The sequence below is a fragment of the Penicillium daleae genome (assembly GCF_028827525.1).
Source record: "Penicillium daleae strain IBT 16125 chromosome Unknown utg000008l_segment0_segment0, whole genome shotgun sequence".
Taxonomy (NCBI): Eukaryota; Fungi; Ascomycota; class Eurotiomycetes; order Eurotiales; family Aspergillaceae; genus Penicillium; species Penicillium daleae.
The window spans coordinates 7,222,605-7,236,798 of record NW_026623156.1 but is presented as its reverse complement, the minus strand read 5'-3'; the positions used below and the strand labels follow the sequence as shown (position 1 = coordinate 7,236,798).

General features: G+C 51.1%; 5 protein-coding genes across 5 annotated transcripts; 2 read left to right on the top strand and 3 right to left on the bottom strand.

Annotated features, from left to right (window-relative positions):
- Window positions 1–826: 826 nt before the first annotated feature.
- N7458_011098 (origin of replication complex subunit 5 family protein) lies at window positions 827–2,592 on the top strand (the record flags this gene model as incomplete). Its single annotated transcript, XM_056914480.1, has 3 exons — window positions 827–913; window positions 1,015–1,392; window positions 1,462–2,592. 3 exons carry the CDS (start codon window positions 827–829, stop codon window positions 2,590–2,592), a joined length of 1,596 nt encoding a protein of 531 aa, XP_056763329.1.
- A 366-nt stretch (window positions 2,593–2,958) lies between these two features.
- On the bottom strand, window positions 2,959–4,937 carry N7458_011097 (uncharacterized protein; the record flags this gene model as incomplete). The annotated part of the gene is made up of 10 exons (XM_056914479.1): window positions 2,959–3,158; window positions 3,222–3,387; window positions 3,443–3,837; window positions 3,888–3,985; window positions 4,042–4,079; window positions 4,133–4,214; window positions 4,267–4,297; window positions 4,350–4,611; window positions 4,674–4,777; window positions 4,895–4,937. Coding segments are annotated over 10 exons (1,419 nt in total), but the record flags the coding sequence as incomplete, so codon positions are not given.
- A 1,558-nt stretch (window positions 4,938–6,495) lies between these two features.
- Window positions 6,496–9,470, top strand: N7458_011096 (plasma-membrane proton-efflux P-type ATPase; the record flags this gene model as incomplete). The annotated part of the gene is made up of 4 exons (XM_056914478.1): window positions 6,496–6,900; window positions 6,975–7,205; window positions 7,264–9,364; window positions 9,424–9,470. The coding sequence occupies 4 exons, from the start codon at window positions 6,496–6,498 to the stop codon at window positions 9,468–9,470; spliced, it is 2,784 nt and encodes a 927-aa protein (XP_056763327.1).
- A 321-nt stretch (window positions 9,471–9,791) lies between these two features.
- N7458_011095 (sugar O-acetyltransferase) lies at window positions 9,792–10,689 on the bottom strand (the record flags this gene model as incomplete). The annotated part of the gene is made up of 3 exons (XM_056914477.1): window positions 9,792–10,152; window positions 10,248–10,484; window positions 10,589–10,689. 3 exons carry the CDS (start codon window positions 10,687–10,689, stop codon window positions 9,792–9,794), a joined length of 699 nt encoding a protein of 232 aa, XP_056763326.1.
- Window positions 10,690–11,184: 495 nt separating this feature from the next.
- On the bottom strand, window positions 11,185–12,230 carry N7458_011094 (uncharacterized protein; the record flags this gene model as incomplete). The annotated part of the gene is made up of 2 exons (XM_056914476.1): window positions 11,185–11,615; window positions 11,684–12,230. The coding sequence occupies 2 exons, from the start codon at window positions 12,228–12,230 to the stop codon at window positions 11,185–11,187; spliced, it is 978 nt and encodes a 325-aa protein (XP_056763325.1).
- Window positions 12,231–14,194: the final 1,964 nt, after the last annotated feature.

The following is a 14,194-nucleotide window of genomic DNA, read 5'->3' as shown; positions in this document are numbered from 1 at the left end:
TCCTGCATACATCATCATACATCCAGCGAAACTCACATGGTACAGTCAGCGTTGGGAAGCCCTGTGCAGCTTCAGGCTTTCTTCGCTTTTGTTCCCCCCCATTCTGCCTTTTTTTGTACTTTTCCCCCAATGGTCTTTGTTGTACCTTGGCTTACATGGCCTTCCTCATGACATTGGACGGCTCTGATTCCTTCCCCTGCGGAGCAATTAGGCTGCTCATTGTTTTGGTCCTCGTGGCCGAGGTCAGCAGAGAACCGTCTCCATTTCCTGCATTGTGTTTCCCCACCAATTTACTTTTCATTCATCTTTATTTCCCCCTGTACTTTGCGCTCATTTTCATTTCGAATTGCACCTGTGTCGTGATGGGTCTTTTGTCCCAAGAACATTCCGAACAGAATGAATGACGTGATGGTGGGCAACTTTGGTTACTGGATCAGCTCGCTTGGGCTGACTCGGTAATTGGAGTCATGTCGCTTGTCTCTTCTTTCTTCTATCTGGCCATAGGCTCCCCCCAATCGATGTTCTGTCATTTCCTATTCACACACGATCTGCACTTTTGTATTCTAGTACTGGAATCGAATTCGGTTTCATTGATATCCTCTCTTCAATCCGTAGATATGTTGTTCATTACTATCTGGGTAATTTAAGCTTCAATTTAGGAAGAATAGTAGTCCCTTGTCCTTGGGTCCCTCTTGACGCGTCGCGAAAGCACGTGACCAAAGGGGCACCTCGGACGGCAAGCTGGAGGTCGAGACCACACGCCGCATCATCTTCTTTGCTGTTGACACTTCATTCTACAGCCGAGAAAGCTGGGACTCGGGAACTCATGCAACCCGCGGACGTTGCTCGCTCTCTGAGCTCTCAATGGCCCTGTCGGGACATCCAGGCACGGCAGCTTGCCAGCCTACTACATGTAAGTATTTCTCGGAGGTCCCCAGGAGCTCCGCAGCCAAATGGAATTAGATCAAACAAATTCACTATCTCCAACTTGCTAACAATGAATCTCTACGATAGCCAAACACCCCTAGTCTGCCTACATTAGTTGTGCATGGCGTGTCTGCCACTTGCAAAACAACCATCATTCGCGGTGTCCTCTCGACACTTGAGGTACCGCACGCCTTCGTGCGCAGCTCGGAATGTATTACGGCTCGACATCTCCTGACCAAAATTCTTTGGAATACACTTGAGGCCTTGGGTCAGAAGGATGAATGGGAAAAGTATGGTAAAGGGCGATGCGAGCACGTTAGTACTCTTGTGGTGCTGCTGGAGGAGTGTCTCGCAGCCAGGGCGGAGGGGCAGCGAGGGAAGTTTGTGCTCGTGCTGGATGAAATTGATCGACAGCGAGAGGCGCCACAGACATTGCTGTCTGCTTTGGCACGACTGGGGGAGATTGTAAGTTGTCGCTCGAAGCTCTGAGATGCAACCTCCGCACGGCCAAGTACTAACCTGCTGTTTTTGCAGATCCCGTCACTCTGCGTTGTTCTCGTCCTAAGCTCGACTCCTCGACCACTTTTCCTGCAAAACGCAGCCGTTCCTCATGTCAGCTTTCCTCCATACACGCGGAAAGAAGCCATCGATATTCTACTAGCTTCCCCTATGCCCTTGGTGGAGAGCCTGCCTGACGAAACTTCGTCACGGGTATATCCCCATTTCGTTGCTACAGTCTATGATACCCTGATCGGGCCAACGGCAGGCTCAATTCCAACTTTCCGATCTATATGCCACCAATTATGGCCATTGTTCGTTGCGCCAGTGGTTCAAGGCGAGGCACCGCCTGGTGGCAACGCGGAATGGGACTTTACTCGTCTGCTGGTGAAGAACAGGGCACTTTTCCGGCGTCAGGGCGAGTCTGCACTGGTGCACCGAATTGTACCCGAGGACACTTCAGCCCCGAGTAAGACATTGCGCAAGCCATTGGCAACCTCAGCAGCACCGTCCGCACTCCCTCATCTCCCTTATTTCTCAACGTTGATCCTCACGTCGGCGTACCTGGCATCTCACACCCCGCAACGACTGGACACCATCTTCTTCTCCAAATTCTCGTCTAGCTCGCTATCTGCACGTAATAAGCGTGCTCACCATCGTCGCCGATTAAAGGTCCTTTCACAGGCGCAAGCAGAAGACAGGGCCGCTGGGAACGACGACCCATCTACTCCTCGAAAGGGCAAGCGGACGAAAACCCGCATCACCAAGTCCACTCTCTCGTCCGCCTTTGCGACATCCTCGGCAACGACATCCGCCGTCGGCGGCGGCGCGGGCATCACAGGCCCATCGACCATTCTATCAGCTCGCCCGTTCCCATTGGAACGTCTACTTGCAATTTACCACGCCGTTGATCCAAACCCACCAGAGAACCCCATCAACACTGCTGCCGTGGCAGACCAAATTTATGCCGAACTAGCCACATTGCGCCGTCTACGTCTCGTGGTACCTGCTTCCGGTCACGTTGGATTCGCCAGTACGGGAAGTGGAAATACCAGTGCGGATGCGGGCGAGAAATGGTGTGTCAATGTATCGGGTGATTGGATCGGGGAGCTGGCGAAGGGAATTGGCGTCGAGGTTGGAGAGTGGCTTGCTGGTGGACTGGATTGATCGCGTCATGTATCCTGTTTCTTGCACTGCTGGCGTACGAAGATGGATTTGGTGATTTGGATATTTTGCATTGGAGTCTTGATTTGGTTATTGTTGCATGCGGAGGGAGCATCTGGCGTGGGATGCGAATGAATTATACCCGTTTTTCTTATGGACCTTATGGACTACTTTCTCTTTTTTTCATATCGGGTCATGCATAGTTGTAGCTGTGAAAGTACTGTTGAAAGAGTAGAACGACAATGGGCATACAAGGCTATCATGATAATCAAAAACAAAGACGAAACACCGACAAAGGCACATTAGGGTATCCCCGAGAAGACCAGAACAACACGCCGGACGCGAAACAAAGCACACCGAAAAACCCCCTTACCAGACCCACTGGTCTACCGAAGCCTGGGAACAAACCAACAAGCTGGGCGTCTGCGGGCCATGCGAGTTCATGATCTCCCCCGTTGCCTCGAAGCACAAACCCGTGATGGGACGGTTATAGTGGGCCTTCGAGAGCGGCGAGGGGACAGGCTTGCCAGAGTTGAGAGAGAAGAAACGTATCTTCCTATCATCGGCTGCTAAATAGTGAGAGTAATTAGAAGGTGAAGATGTTATCAAATAGTATGAAAGAGAGAGCTTACCGCATGCCAGGAGTCCCAGCTCCGTGCTCACATCGAAATCGGGAATCTGCTCTGGCGAGAAGTCCCCGAAGGACAGATATGGGCGGCTCGAGATGTGAGAGCCGGTCATGGGCTTTGGCTTGTGTTGGAGGCCCTTGGCTGTGAAACGGATGTCGTACATTTCAACCTGACTTGGTATGAGCGGGATAACATAATCTCCGAATGTAGTTCGGCTGACTTACAGTGTTATGGCCTCCAGCAACAATCCGCCACGGATCCACCTTCCGGATCTTAGTGACCGACTGCGAATGCTGCAGCCGCAGCGAACTATCGCCGGTGCGCACGTCGTACAGGAAGACGGTCGAGTTGCGCAGGCCCGAGACAATGACGTCCGAGGAGAGCCACTCGACCGCCTGCACGCTCGCGTGCGAGGAGTTGCCGTATCGACGGAAGCCGAGAGTCTCGTTCCTCGGCTGGTGGGGGAAGGGCTTCTGCGAGAGCGTCCAGTGGCTGCCGAGGCCCTCGAGGGTGTACAGTCCGTCCGAGGTGCCGATGGCAAAGAGTGCCTTGTCACCGGTTGGACAGGGCGCCGAGCACCAGAGGGTCTGCGTAGTGTGGATGCGGATGGGGTGGATTACTGTCTTTGTTAGTAACGCTCTTGTTTTGTTGCTTGATTAGATGACGTACATGCAGACGGCCAGCGGTAGTCACCCTCCTCATCTGGGTCTGGAAGCAACCGCGGAGCCAGGAAGGCGTGACCCTGGGGACCACTGTCCATTGTTGCTCTGTAATTGTTAGTGATTGGGGTGGATGGAGGCTTGAGATAGAGGAAAAGACATACAGTAGATAGCCAGTGTGGCTAAGGCAGATGGAGGATAGCTGCACATGAGCAGTTAGTAATATGTATCAGGCTGAGACACAGAGCGACATACTCTGTATGGCTCTTTGAAGAGGACCCGCTCCATGGTCTGGTTGTACGTCCATTTGCCTTCGTCATGATCAGGGAAGCAGATCCTGTTGTGAGTTAGCGGACGATCCGACCCCACCGCGAGAGAAATAAACTCACGATACAGAAGATTGACTGCCTTGAAGACCGGCTATGGAAGTGATTAGTCGATTATCAAAATCACTCCAAAGCATCCTACGTACTGGTAATCAAGGCACCCGAGCGAGGATTCCTCAGCACATGACGGATGTTCCAATTGCCCGGCCACGGCTCAAACTTGTGAAGCTTATTGCGCTTCAACTGGCTCATGTAGACACTTGCCTGCCGATCTTGAAGCTCAGCAGCAGAGAGAACGTGAGCTTGAACCTCCCGGTCCACACCGACGAGTGGGTGATGGAGGAAGCTTGGCTTGCGGACAGTCTCACGGGCCATCCGCTGACTGACGCGCTCCTGCTTCACCTGTTCCTGTGAAGATTCAGTACCGAGGTATTTGAGGAGCGTTGTTTTGTAGTACATTGAATACTCACCTCGTGCTCATTGCGCTTGCGCTTGACGGACTCCTGGGAATACTGAGCATCCGGTGGCGCAACGTGGTTTGCCTGGATCTTGAAGTACTTTTTCTTCTCAGGGTCTGACCAAGGAGCAAAAGTGTTAGCTCGCTGTGACTAGACCTCAAAGGCCACGATATGATATCATCCAGAGCTTCATAGGTGCAGGCTGAGTCGGCCGTGGAGAGCATGAGACTCACCATAATAGAAGCCAGGAATTTCGGGGTTCATGTTCGCGGATATCTGTGATCAAGGGAAAGATTGATGTAGCGAGTTGGAATGCGAGAAACGGAGAGATCGAAGGGTTTGTAGAATGCTTGTTTGGGAATGAATCATGATATGGGAAGTGGAAAGAGCTGGGTACAGTGGATTGATGGGAGTTTTTAAAGGACAGGCTCACGACGCCATGAGATAGGGAGCGACGACGACAACCATGCCCCACAATTCATGTGTGGACACAAAGCTATGGTTTTAGCAAGCGTGTCTAGCTGTTTCCACCATTGCCCAGTCGACGGGCGTCTTCAACGGCATCGATTTTGTTCGATGGCGATGGTGACGTGCAGGCAATTACATAAGCTGCTGCCTGAGGCGACGATCCAGGGACCATGGATGGTGGTTGATAGATCGTTGACTGTTCCCGCAAGACACCATGGTTCATGATGGTTACCACAACGATTGCAGTCAGCAGCTCTTTGCTTGTTTTGGGTGGCCTTGACATGGCATGTAGTCCTTCGTTTACTTTGCCACGCCATTTTCGAGCAACAATGCCTGTTTGATGTTTTCCGCATCAGGTGTAACTTCCAAAGTATATCTTCGGCCCTTTGAAATACATTTAATATCCTCGAAAATTCGTGCGCTATTGAATCAACTTGGCAGCATTTGACAACTCCGACACTTTATCACGATTTTGACATAGCATTTGCAGAAACCTGCCGCTTTTCAAATGGAAATTATCGCCACTTCGTCGCAGAAGAATACCACGCCAGCATGTTCGAAACACCCGGTGGACGAAGGGCCTCGTACATGACGAACAAGAAGAGGGATATCTAGAACGCCTGCAAAGCTCGTGAACCAAATTTTGAACTGTGGTATTGATCGACAAGGGTACGAACTCTTGGTCGAATGGCAACTGCCGGCATCACTGCATAACTTGCCCATGGCCTGAGATCAATTACTTCCAAAGTCCATATTTTTCTTGCCCCGTAATACAGAGCTAGACAATGCAATTGGATCATTTCTCAGCCTTGAGAAGACAACACTGGCAAGGCACCGGGCTTGTCAATGTACCCCAGCCCTCGAGACTGGGACACTTGGCCCATTCTGCTGGAGTGCAAACCTCATCCAGGCGACATCCCGAGGGCGTAGGCGCCTCAGTATCCAGGCGCCTCATGCACTTCCTCTTCAGGCAGCTTCGGTTTGCTTGTTGGCTCGCTCTTTCTGGATTCATCGAAGGTTTGTTGACATTAGGGCACGCGTCCCAAGCTGATCACGGGCTGCCCTGGGGCCTTCTCATAGTAAATCCAAGTCAGACGCGTCTGGCTGGCCAAAAGAAGAAGTCGTGCCTTCTCCTCTTGCTGCCAAAAGCTAGTCCATAGCCCCAGATAGCTGCTCTTTTAACTGTTGTGACCCCCCCTCCCACTTCATCCTTTTTCTTCTTCCGTCACTTCGCTCGCACATCCATCCATAACATCTCTTCCTTCCATCGTTCTTCATCACCATCAGAAACATCTCTTTCATGACTCTCAAGCACCTGTCCCTGCCGTCCTCTCCGAGGACTTTGGATCCCTTCGATCCTCGCAACATGTCGGTCAGCAGCCACCCGCCGGATCACGAAAGTGACCAGGAGGACAAGGAGACTGTGGCCACCCCTGAAACCAATGACAGCCCTAGCCCTGTCATTCACTCCTATGTCGGCCTCGATGAACTGGCTCAGCAGGAAACTGCCAATGACATTGACCTTCTCATTGCTGAACTTGAGGAGGAGGATGGCAAAGAGCCTGACCCTGAGGTGATCACCAGTGGCGATGGCACTGACCTTCGCTACCACGCTGATCTGCTTGAAATCAACGTCAACCTTGGCCTGAACGATGCTGAGATCATCGCTGCACGCCGCAAGTATGGCCGAAACCGTCTGAAGCAGGAACACCGCAACAACCTGGTGAAGTTTCTCGTGCTCTTCGTTGGTCCTGTTCAATTTGTCATGGAGGTATGTAACCCTGCCTGTGCATATACCTCCTTCTAGTCTGCATTTGGAAGCCTGCTAACAAAGAACCTGAACAGGCCTCTGCGCTCCTAGCTGCCGCACTGCAGGATTGGGTGGACTTCGGAGTCATCTGCGGTCTGCTGATTCTCAATGCTGTGGTTGGGTTCCTCCAGGAATACCATGCAGGAAACATCGTCGACAGCCTCAAGCAGACACTGGCTCTAAAGGCTACCGTGACCCGAAATGGACATGTTCTGGAGATAGATGCAGAGGAAGTTGTTCCTGGTGATGTCGTTCACCTCGAAGATGTAAGTATTCTCTAAATGTCCGACAGTGGCATGCAAAAGCTTACTTACTTGGCTGCAGGGTACAATCATCCCGGCTGATGGTGTCATCGTCGGTGAAGGGGCTCACCTGCAAGTTGACCAGTCCTCCATCACTGGTGAATCTCTCGCAGTCGACAAGCACGACAATGACAATTGTTTCGCCTCATCCGCCGTCAAGCGAGGAACTGCTCATATGGTTGCAACTGCAATTGGTGATAAAACCTTTGTGGGACGGGCTGCAGCACTTGTGAATCTTGCGGATAACAGTACTGGTCATTTCACCATGGTGCTGAATGGAATCAGCATGATTCTCCTGGGCCTAGTGATCATCACTTTGTTCATTGTCTGGGTGGCATCTTACTACCGTTCGAACCCTATCAGAGATATTCTGGATTTCACTCTGGCAATCACAGTTGTTGGAGTACCAGTTGGTCTTCCTGCAGTCGTCACCACCACTATGGCTGTTGGCGCATCGTATCTGGCCAAACGACAAGCGGTCGTGCAGAAGCTGTCTGCGATCGAGTCACTGGCGGGTGTAGAGATTCTTTGTTCCGACAAGACCGGCACCCTGACCCGCAACAAGCTTGCCCTTGGTGACCCATACACGACTCCCGATGTAACCAAGAACGATCTTATGCTCACATCCTGCCTTGCTGCAAGCCACAAGAAACGGGGACTCGATGCCATTGATAGAGTCTTCCTCAAAGCTCTCAAGGCCTATCCAGAGGTCAAGGCGACGATCGGATCATACAAAGTCATTGAGTTCCACCCATTTGATCCAGTCTCCAAGAAGGTTACGGCTGTTGTCGAGTCCCCCCAGGGCCAGCGAATCATCTGTGTCAAGGGAGCCCCCCTTCCAGTACTCCGGACTGTTAAGGATGACCACCCTATCGATGAGGACGTCGAAACCGCATATCTTGAGAAGGTTACAGAGTTCGCCAGCCGTGGGTTCCGTGCCCTTGGAGTTGCTCGCAAGATAGGTGACCAACCTTGGCAAATTCTAGGAATTGTGCCTTGCTTGGATCCTCCTCGCTATGACACTGCAAAGACTATTGCCGAGGCCCAGCGACTTGGACTTTGCATCAAGATGCTGACTGGAGATGCTGTGGGAATTGCACGCGAGACTGCCCGCCAGCTCGGACTTGGAACCAACATCTACAATGCGGAGCGTCTGGGTGTCACAGGTGCTGGCGACATGCCCGGGTCTGAAATCAATGACTTTGTCGAGGCTGCCGATGGATTTGCAGAGGTATTCCCTCAGCACAAGTACAGCGTCGTGGAGATTCTCCAGAAGCGAGGCCATCTGGTTGCAATGACTGGAGATGGTGTCAATGATGCCGCGTCGCTGAAGAAGGCCGATACTGGTATTGCGGTCGAGGGAGCTTCCGATGCTGCTCGCTCAGCTGCCGACATTGTCTTCATGGCTCCCGGATTGTCTGCAATCATCGACGCCATCAAGCTCTCCCGGCAGATCTTCCACCGCATGTACTCGTATGTGATCTATCGCATTGCGTTGTCCCTGCACCTCATGATCTTCTTCGGCCTGTGGATTATCGTCCAGAACATGGTCATGGATCTCCGCTATGTTGTCCTGCTGGCCATCTTCGCCGACATTGCTACCTTGGCGATTGCGTACGACAATGCGCCGTTCTCAATTTCCCCGGTCAAATGGAACCAGCCCAAGTTGTGGGGTATTGCCATCATCATGGGCTTTATCCTGGCGGCTGGATCCTGGGTCGCATACGGTACCATGCTTCTGAATGGTGAGAGTGGTGGCTTGGTGCAGAACTTCGGTGATCGCGATTCGGTGATGTTCCTTGAGGTCACCCTCACTCAGAACTGGCTGATTCTCGTCACTCGTCACATCGATGGGCCTTTCTGGAAGAATCTGCCATCCTGGAAGCTGCTTGCGGCGGTTCTGGCCGTCGATATCGCGGGGACGTTGATGGTGCTCTTTGGCACATTCGGCCACTCGCCGACATCCATCGTGGCCGTGGTTCGCACCTGGGTTTTCTCTGTTGGTGTCATTGTTATACTCGGTATCGTGTATAACTTCCTGCAGAACTCGCAAGGTTTTGACGACCTCATGCACGGTCGTAGCCTGCGCGCCAAGTCTCGAGAGCGGTCCTGGGAGGATTTCTGTGAGTTCCATTCTGGTTTCAAAGGTTCATTCTACAACAGTGGTACTAACTGATCACAGTGCTCTCTCTGCAGCGGGTTTCGACCCAGCATGAGAAGACGACCTGAGAGGTGAGGCTGGGAAAAATCCCCCCAGAGACTCTCACCCTCGGGGAGTGTGTGGTTGGCGAGAGTCAGGCGAAGCGGACTCTCGTCAAAGATATCAAAGGGGTGAATCAAAGGAAAGAGAGAAGGGGACTCGTATGAGTCGTAATTTTGTTTTGAAAGTTCTGGGCGAGAGGCGTCCTCCCTGACATGTTTATCGCGAGGCAACGCACTCCTTTCCTAGCTTTGCATGTTTTACGACAACAGCTGTTAGCCCGCTCGTGGCCTTGCATGGCAGACTTAAGACACTCTTTCTATTTTGTCCAATTAATGAAGTTTGTTAGATTACAACTCTCGTTCCATTGCTCGGTAGGGGTTCTTGGGATCTTCTTCCTCTTCTTCGGCGGATGGTATAGTTTTGATCACCTTACATGGACTGCCAACAGCCACCGAGAAAGGAGGAATGTCCTTTGTAACAACGGAGCTTGCTCCAATAGTACACCCCTCACCAATCGTCACTCCAGGGAGAATCACGACATTACCGCCAATCCAACAGTCATCACCAATCTTGACCGGGTGACCAAACTCGATATACTTCCTTCTTGACAAAATACTGGTCTCATGTCCAGCGGTGTAGATGCCGACGTTTGGGCCCATCTGAACGCGATCCCCAATAATCACCAGGGACGTGTCAAGAATACTAAGGCTGCAATTGGCTTGTCAGAACACGTCCAAGATACGTGTCACGTAGAAACAAACGGAAAGTCATGAGTGGTAAACGTATAGGCTCCACCGACTTACTTCCAGTTGATAAAGCAATCCCGCCCAATGATGACATTGCACCCGTAATCGGGCCGAAACGGCGGCTCAACAAACGACCCCTCGCCCACCTGTCCAACCAGCTTCTGGAGAAGTTCAAACCGGACGTCTCTGATCTTCTCAGACGGCACAGTCCGCGGGTCCAGGTTGTTGTAGTCGTTGGTCAAGATGCGGCAGCGGTGTCGGGCTTCTTCTAGGCTAGGGAGGAGTGGATTGTATCTAGTGAACACATTAGTATAGACATACCAGTTTCGAATAGCGGGTACTGTTCGCTGAGATGTGTATTTCATTATGAGAGTAAACCGCCTGGAAGAATCACGTACAGCATTCCTGATATCATCTTCTCGTAGTCGTCACTCATCGGGACGCCGGCCAAATCGCGGGCGAGCGCTATCAGCTCGGGGCGTTTCACTGGAGATGCCATTAAGGGCGGTTTTGACAGCTCTTATCTTGAAGTATGTGATCCAGGTTTTAAAATCGAAAAGTATGAAGTTTTGAAGCGATTGAGCGTTGTCAAAGTTGAGGTACAGTGAGAAGAGGATGCTGGTGGGGGCGGAATCAGCCCCCGCGATGGTTTGGCGGGAGACCGCGGCCACGGAGTTTTCTCGGAGCAGGCCAACCAGGATTGATGGGCCCTTACATTCGAGATGACAGATACATGTACGAGATCCGTAAGAAGAAAAATTCCAAAATCTAAATGTAGTTGATTTTTGAGTATGGTAGAGACATGCCACCATACTCCCCTAACTACCCCCAAAAAAAACAAACCGGCCGGTCCCTGGTATGCCCGGGACAAATGCAGAAACCCCAGCGATGCAGAGTGAAGACGCCTCAGGAAAGAAAAAGAAACCGCAAAGCAAAGATCTTCTCTAGTGTACATGTGCTTTGCGGGGGGAGGAAAGAAAGAAGAGCTGCTCCTCTAGCGCGGAGTCTCTGGCCGACTGTCCACCGCGGCAGCAAGCCGGGGATTGATAGGCGCCGTGGAGTCTGAAGAGAGATGCAACGCGATGCCAATATTCTCTTCCTTAAAGGAATCGGCACCCTCTTCTTCTTCCCGAAGAAGTCGTCGTTGCTTCCTGTACATCTTCCAGAAGACTATGCTGCCGTGGAGCTGGGCAGCCGAGAATGCGATGTGCAGTAGAGGTGTGGCCACTTTGAAGGCTATCTGCCATCGATTCCAGAGACTACCGAATAGCCACATCGTCACAATCGTCTCACAAGTGGTGCCCGTTGCGGTCGTGATGCAGGACAGAAGAAAGACCCGACTGAGAAACTTGTGACGATTAGGCCAAATGCGATAGAGGATGATGGCAACGTGGGGGAAGAATTCGGACACTATATCGAAAGCTCCTACAGAGAAAGGTTAATATTTGATATCCTGGCATGTAGTGCATCATGGAAAGGTGGATATGACTTACCCCAGACCGTGCACAGAATAAACTCAATATCAGCATCTGGTTCACGTGCAAGTTTCAAACTAATCGCAATCGCCGACTGTCCGATGATGATGGTGCCGATGTGATGGGACACCGCAACTGGAGACAACTTGGCCCGATAGATGAGCTCAAAGACATACATTCCAATCAACATCTGAGCGATGACGACAAGTATGTCACCCATAGTGACCGATGAGTTTAAGTGAGGAGCATAGAGCGAGTTGAACGTTGCCTTGCCAAAGGTGATGCAGACAAATGGATAGGCAGCGATAGCCAGGATGATGAATTTGGTGACACCGGCAATGTGATGATTGATGAAGCCGCGGCGGTCCTTGTCGTCTAGATTGGTGTAAATGCGGCCATAAAGACGATTGATCAGGAAGGCCTCAAGGATGTAGTAGCGAATGAGAAAGAAGATCACGAGTATGAGTGAAATGATGAGAGCGGAGAACGGGGCAAGCTTGGAGATGGGTTCAAGAGGCTTCTTTTCCAGGTTTGAGCTTGCATGGCGAGCAGCGAGGTCAATCATGATGGGCATTCAATGAACGTGAGATGGAGCGAGTGTGGAAGAAGGATGGGACGAGGAAGGTTGTGATGAAGAAGATGAAGAAGTTGGAGAGTTTGGTTGGTGACGAAGACGCAGGTGCATGATCAGCGGGGAAAGGTCAAGGACTGAGGTAGCACACGAGAAGGAAAAGAAGGTAAAGAAGAAGAATGATGGAAACGGTGTTGATCTGATACTCTCCGGTTGGCAAGAGTCTAGATCAACATGGTGATTAGGCAGGTGTATGTAAATATGGTGAAGCAGGGATTACAAAGACATTGTGCAAGAAGAGCCAAAACAGCAAGAACAGAGCCGCCACGAGGGATTGAGGGCATTGGGCTTATTTAACAAAGAAATTTGCTCAACGCCGTGTACCCCCTTTGCCCCCATTATTATTTTACGCCCCAGGAAGCCCACGCTATGATCCACACCCGAGGTAGCCCTCTCGGCCTTAGCACGACATTAAACAAAAAAAAGGGACACCTGAACAGGCTAGGTCATGAGTGACATTCCATGAGTTTGACTAACATGTGTCCACAAGCTCCATTGCTATTCTGGGAGAAAGCAGTCTAGTTAGCTCGTAATTTGGCCAGCGGGGAAGTTGATCTCGTGCAATAGTTCGTTCTGCCGTTTATCCAGTTTATAGTTTTGGTGCAGAGCATAAGAGGACGCAAGTCGCGAGTCAATCTGCTTTTGAAGAATACCAAGAGAGGGCTCAAAAATAATACAATTGAAATTCCCAACGCAATGGAAAGATTACCGAGGCGAAGGCGATCGACCCTTAAATCCTTCGTTGCAAACGTGTCTTTGGTCGATTAGGGGAGCCAAGCTTTCAAGCGACGGCAGGTAAAGCTTATCCAGAAAGATCAAGCCTGTCGGTTGGTGCACATTATGTTCCTTGCTCCGCTAGTCCACGCTAATCCAGGGTCCATGGGTCAACGCGCTCGGTCGCTAGTTCTTCCTATTGGATTCGAATGTTTCACACCCCCATCTGACACGAGGGTAGGCAACAACGTATTTGGCTAAAGGAAATAGGAGGCTGCTTGTGGCTTCCGGTCGTTGGAATATTCTTCCGCTTGACCCTCAGGTGGACGGATGAGGAAGCAATGGACCGTGTTGCTCGTGCCCCTTTTACAAACCTCTTTTTAAAGGCAATCTTCCCATGGATCGCGACATTTTGGGGTTGAGCGTTGGGGGATGGATATCTCATGCGACCAGTTCTTTGTCCCACTCTCCGCGGATTAAACTGTGGAACTAGCGAGCTGTTTCATTCGTTGGGGCTGAAGAAAAGGTAAAATTAAGTTGCCTAAACCCGCAGCCCCTCGCGAAATATTGCAGAAATTGCTAACATGGCCGTACTGCGGAAGGAAAATTTTCCCCGAGAACGTGGTTGAATGGTTGGTTGAGGGACTGATCTGAGTGCCTTTAGAGTAGTTGTACATGACAGTGTGGCCTGATGATTCTTTTCACTACAGTTATTGTTGGAGTTAGAATTTACAGACGAGATCTATTTCATGCACTCCAGTGCTCCACTTACATTTTGGAGATGGGAACGCTCTGATGCAACCGCCCTACCTCCTGCAATGACAATCTTCGCTGAGAATACGATTCTTACCTCATCGGGACTTAGTATTATTCCTGCAAGACGATCGCTACACGGTACGACCCATATGTAGCTATTTCAGGGCCCTGTACCGGGCGGCCCCATCAGCCTAGGAAGGCTTGATACCCCGAGGAGCATGTTAATGGAGAGTCAGAAAAGGTTTTTAGGCTTAGTCGTAGTCATCGCCAGCGTGGCCATCCATACTTTGAAACACTGGTTTAGAAAAGCAACCGAGCAAGACAGATACGTCGGGAAATCACCCCGAGTGTGCTGACGGACCACCAGCTGAAGAGATGCTAGAAACAAATCGCTGATGCACAGCTGCCGGCTTAAATCTCCCATTCAA